Raw genomic sequence first — 6,000 nt, forward strand, 5'->3', positions numbered from 1 at the left:
TTATCATTTTTATATTATCTTTCTTTTGGAATATGTGAGGTTGTAGTATTTTTTATTTCATCGATAAAAATTTGTGGTCATTTGCTTTTTCTCTTGCTATATAGGTTCCTACGTAATATCCTTGATTTTTGCCTCCAGGCCTTAAAAGCTTGTAATATGTACTCTCTGGCCCTTTTACAAAAAAATGCACACCAATCTCTGTTCTATAGTAATGGGTAAATTACAAACTGAAGAGGTTTTGAAGCAATTTATGTTGGTATAGGGTTATAAAGTATAGGAGCTTAAACAGCAATTTGTCAGAGAGTTTTTGCAGTTTTTTTAGTGGTCAGGTATTTGTCTAATGTTTGAGTATCAGTTGGCCATCACTGTTAACTGAACTGCTATGTGAGGAGGCTTACAGATCTCATTAGTTTTTTTTTTTTTTTTTCTAATTGTGGTAGAATACACAGTCTATCAGCTTAATCATTTTTAAGCAGTTTGTAGTGTTGATACCCCATTGTTCTGCAGTCAACCTCCAGAACGCTCTTCATCTTCAAAATGAAAACTCTGTATATGTTCTTTATTAACAACTCCCCATCAGTTCTTCCCCCAGTCCACTGGCAGCCACCATTTTATTTTTTCTCTCTCTGAATTTGAGTATTCTAGGGACTTCATATAAAGGAATCATACAGTGTTTGTCTTTTTGTGACCAGCTTATTTCACTTATCATAATGTCCTCATGTTCATCGATGTTGGAGCATGTGTTACTCCTTTGTATGCGGATACCACGTTTTGTGTATTCAGTTGATGGACACTTGTGTTGCTTCTACTTTTGGCTATTGTGAATTCTGCTATGAATATGGATATATATAATATTTCTGTGATACTCTATTTTCAGTTCTTTTGGGTATATACATATTCAGAAATGGGACTGCTGGGTGATATCGTAATTCTGCTTGTATTTGAGGAATTGCCATGTTTCCCATAGCAGTTGCACCATTTTACATTCTCAGCAGTGGATGAGGGTTCTAATTTCGCCACATCTCACCAACACTCACTTTCTGTTTTTTGATAGTAGTCATCCTAATGGGTGTGAGGTGGTGCCATTACTTGTTTTAGAAAACTTTTTGAATGAGATAACTTTAAATATATTAAAAAGGAGGGATAATAATATAGTGGGCTCCCCTCTGTCCCCCATGTGGCCATCACTCAGCTTCCATCACTAATGGCCATATTTGTTTAGTGTACTTCCCCCATCCTGTATTAACTGAAGAAAATCCATGACATATTATTTATAAATACTTCAGTATTTTTCCTACAAGGACTCTTGTAGGAAACATCTTCTATGTTCACATGGTAAATTTTAGCCATGGGTTTCATGTTTTAATTTCAAGATCCTGAGAACTCAACATCTGAGGAACAGCTAATATTTAAAATTAAAGGAAAATATATTTTCTACAAGAAGCTGGTTTGTAACTTCTGGCAATTCTCCATCAGGTGATGAATGCAGTATTGGTTCAGCCACAGACTTGACTGAAAGTAGCTCCATGGTGGATGGAGATTGGACAGTGGTAGATGAAAATTTCTCTACACTCAGTTTAACTCAGTCAGAGCTGGAGCACATTTCCATGGAGTTGGCCAGTAAAGGGCCTCATAAATCCCAGGTCCAGCTTCGGTAAGTTTCTGGTCTATTTGAAATCACAGAATGCCCACTCAGAGTATTTGGCCATATAGGTATGGGACTACTTTCCTAATAATCATTGCACTTCTGTGCATCTTACAGATCCTCCTTAGCATAAATCATTTTGTTTCTGCTTTTATGTAGGTATTTGCTACATATTTTCTTGGAGGCAGGGTGCCTGGACTGGTGCATTGTTATAGGCCTGATTCTTAGAGAATCCTCAGTAATCAATCAGATTTTGGTTATTACACAGTCTTCAGAGGTAGATGGAGAGATGTTACAGAACATAAAGACAGGGCTACATGCAGTGGACCGATGGGCATCGACAGACTGGTAAGTGCTGCTTTACCATCTTTATATCTAATATTTTAGGTTGGTGTCTCTTGGTGAATCCTGTCCTTTCACCTTAAGTCTTAGTTATGGCTCGTATATTATACTTACACATTATTATGTTCATTTTTAAGCTACTTTCTTTAGTAATCATTCTATACCCAGCTATTTAAATGAATAATTCCATCGAGTAAAGTTACAGTGTTGGTCAGTGTATAATTTATACCGTGAATGCATGTCACTGACTTAAGATTGATGCTGTGCAAATGAGCTTAGAATTAGACTGGAACTTCAGATTTGCAGTCCTGTGGAAATGGAAGCTATAATCTAAAAATGTCTACTTGAAAAGTCTCAAAAGTTAAGATCCATGTCAATTTAACATTCCTTGGCAGTTACAAGCAAATCCAAATTAGAATTGTGGTGGCAGTTAAGAGCCTAGGACTCTAGTCCTGTCTTTATTACCAGTTATGTGCGTATTCCGGGCTAGTTACTTCCCTTGCTTGGATCTGGTTTTCCTTAATTGCCAAATGGCTTTAGGTTAGATGTTGTCTGAAGGTCCTTTTTCAAGTCTAAACTCCTTTTGGCTTTTCAATTGTAAAATACAATTTTTATTTGTAATACCGGTTCTAAAACATCAGCCTTTGCCCCTAGTGCTTAGAAACTTAAGCCTCAGGCTTATGCAACATGCAGCACCCTCTGTGCTGGGCAGAACACCCAAGAAGCCTTTCCTCCCTACCTTCTTTGCCTTCTCCCTCCCCTCATAATCTGTCATCGTCCTTACCCTATCAATGTTTAGTAGGAGTTTATCTGTAACATTCTACCATACCTTTTGAATTATGGCAGATGAACTAATGTTTTTTTTCTCTACATAGTCCTGGATATAAGCCATTTTTAAACATCATTAAGCCACAACTGCAGAAGCTCAGTGAGATAACAGAACAGCAGGTCCAGCCAGATGCCTTCCAGCCAGTAACTGTGGGTAAGACTCCTGAACAGAGTAGCCCCCGGGCAGAGGAGAGCAGGGGCTCCTCCAGCCATGGAAGCATCCCCCAGGGTGAAGTTGGGAGTAGCAGTACAGTCAGCCGGAAAGAGGAGGACACAGCCCAAGCAGAGGAGGAAGAACCTTTTCAGGATGGGACTTACGACTGTTCTGTGTCCTAACAACAGTGAGGTTCCCGTCACAATGGGGCAGTATTAATTAGCAGCAGCGTGCAACTCTACGTTGTAACCTAGTTGGCTGATTTAACAGGAGAACTCGGTTAAGAGACTCTTTGGTAAAGTATTATTAGATTTTAACTAATTCTTGTCTAAGAAACCTTTTTGACTCCATAAAAATGTGATATAAAGCATCTTTCATAAAAAAATTTTTAAGCTGCAGTGAAAAGTAAATATTGTACAGATGTACATGGGAATATTTGGTTTTATTTAGAGGTTGATAGCTCTTAAACCATAGGAATTGTTTTGTCCTAGGTGAGCTTACTTTTTCACTACTTACAGCTTCTTTTGTTTCCCAGTTCTGCGTTATGTCCAAACTGCTTTTTTAAAAAAATGCTAAGGTGCTTGCTGTAGTTTATCAGGTACGTAAGCTACCTACCTGTCTGCTCCCTTGGATAGAGCTCACTGGACTCCTTAATCAGTCCTCCTGAATAGGTATCTACCCTGGAGCACAGTATGTGCCAGCTTGATAGAAACATATTCTCCTTGGCTTTACTAGCCTGTTAAATCCCAGTCCAGAATTGATGGAAGCTATTGACCTGTGAGTTGATGTGCTTGTTTTAGCAAGCTCGATTCCCATTAGATCAGTGTGGGCACAGGTCTGAGGGATTCTTCTCAATTATGCTGTTAGATACCACTAAACAATTTTGTATTAAGGAACCGTATCTTTTTGTGAATACTCTTGTGTAGATATACCCAAAGGCACTGTTCATATTTTTAGGGCTTGTATTATAATTTGTAAGCTTTTAATGCTGGATTCTGCATGTCTACAGATACAAAGATAGGGCTTGCTCCTCTTTGCAAGTTGAGGAAGACAGATTTTTTGGGTTGGTCATGAAGTAATGGAAATGATCACACGGATCATGAAATGCAGCAGGTTTTGTGCAAATTAATGTAGTTTTATTTATTGCTTTTGTAAATTGAATAAAGTTGGACTTCTATGTAAATAGACTGCTGAATCCTGTATTATCACGGCTACTAAAAATTAGTATGTAAAGAATGCATTCTTCATTGTAAACTTAAAATATTTTATGTACTTCTAGAAATGACTTAAATTTGTTTTCATACATTATGAAAACAACTGCATACTCCTTAATTGCTTTAAACACACACATCCACTGTATGTAATTCTAATTAACTTATAACAGTATTAATTTAGACAGCTTGTTTGTACTGTGCAATTTGAACAAGGAATGCAATGTTATTTTTTACAAAAAACTTATTTTTATAATAACGATATATTTGATGTGGACCAAATTCGTACCACTATCTAAAACAACCTCTTTTTTCATAGTGCAATTGTAGTTTAGAAACAAAACTTGGTCCTGTCTCCTTGCTTTTTAAAGTAAATGGCTAGATTTAGTTGTCTTAACCAGGTTTCCTTTGAGGAAAAACTCAAAACCATTTTGAAACTGCTTAGTTCAGAATTCTTCAAAGTATTTAAAATTACTGAGTTGGGTAATATCCTGTCATTTACTTTTACATTACAAGTGCAATAATTTCACAAAATAAAACTCCCAAATGGGTGGAGTATGTGATTATTGGTACCTGGTCCTGCTGGTGCTATTTTTATTTAAGTTTTTGTTTCAAACCACCTTTCCCTGAATCTTAAGATAATGTTTTGCATGTGAGTACATGCAGCCCAGCAAGAAACTTAAACTGAACTGTCTTCTCCTGTTGTAGTCCATTAAGGAGAAGAACCAGCATTGCTTTTGTGTTTAGTGTGAATATTCAGTCAATAAAAATGATTTACCATTATAAAGAGCTGTGATCTTCTCAAGTATCTTAAATAAAACACTGTGCTACTGAGTTCATCTCACATTCTTGAAAGCAGGGCACCAGTAAGTTAACTGTATTCCTGTGGGTTAGGCCGTGAATCTTTTTTTTTTTTTAAATAAAATATTCCTTTTTCAACCAATAGAAATAGGTCCCAGAGCAAGAAATTTGGCAGGTTTACAGAAAATTTGGTAATTTATTTGTTATATAATTTAATTTTTACAACTCCATTTTTATTTTGTTGTGTTGCTTGGTTCACATATCAACTGTTTAAGCCATAATTTTAGCCAATGAATTTAAATATTCAGTATAATTATTTGAGGTTTACTAGATGCATTTATGAATAAGTTATTTGCTGAAACCAAAACAGGAAGTCATTGGGGTATGGGAATAAAGTCAACCTTTGCTTGTAATTAAAGTTGCTGCTATTTCTGTAATGTGTATTTTTCCCCACTTTGTAAAGGGCAATAAAACCATTACAAAAACTTTTGTTTACTCATCATCTCAGGTTAACAACAAAAGCCATGAAAATCATCCTTTCATTATATAATTCTGTTTCTTAGAATTTTCCTTGTGAAGTAACTAGAAATTCAGACCGATTTATTTAAAATATTTCTTTGTATGTAGATTTAGAATGGGAACGTCAAGAGTTGGCAACATTCTAGATGCCTGACAGTAAACTGTTGGTGGAAACAGTGCATATCGATGACATGGAAAATGTCCAAAATGTAATGAAGAAATGACAGAAAATTATGTATACCGTAAGATACCCCACCAAACAAACAAAATTTTACATGTAAGTATAGAGGAACCTAGGTGTCATTTCTAATAAGTGGGATTAAAAATTACTTTAACTTTTTCCCGTTTTCCTAAATATGCTTTCAGTCTCCATGGATTTGCCTATTCCGGACATTTCATCTAAATGGAAACATACAGTATGTGGACTTCTCTGTCTCACCTCTTAACTTGGCACCAAAACATTTTATTGTTGGTTATTTTGGCTGTAGCCATCCAAAGTT

At 36.1% G+C, this 6,000-nt stretch overlaps 1 protein-coding gene across 2 annotated transcripts in view; it reads left to right on the top strand.

Annotated features, from left to right (window-relative positions):
* Nucleotides 1-4,156, top strand: part of RIC1 (RIC1 homolog, RAB6A GEF complex partner 1) — a 120,757-nt gene extending 116,601 nt beyond the window's left edge. For both annotated transcript variants that reach the window (XM_074394775.1, XM_003928179.4), the window contains exons 24-26: nt 1,477-1,654; nt 1,805-1,993; nt 2,863-4,156. In XM_074394775.1, coding sequence (XP_074250876.1) covers nt 1,477-1,654; nt 1,805-1,993; nt 2,863-3,151 — 656 coding nt within the window. In that variant the 3' untranslated portion in view covers nt 3,152-4,156. The remainder of the gene's footprint in view (nt 1-1,476; nt 1,655-1,804; nt 1,994-2,862) is intronic.
* Nucleotides 4,157-6,000: the final 1,844 nt, after the last annotated feature.

Source organism: Saimiri boliviensis, chromosome 2 (assembly GCF_048565385.1).
Source record: "Saimiri boliviensis isolate mSaiBol1 chromosome 2, mSaiBol1.pri, whole genome shotgun sequence".
Taxonomy (NCBI): domain Eukaryota; kingdom Metazoa; phylum Chordata; class Mammalia; order Primates; family Cebidae; genus Saimiri; species Saimiri boliviensis.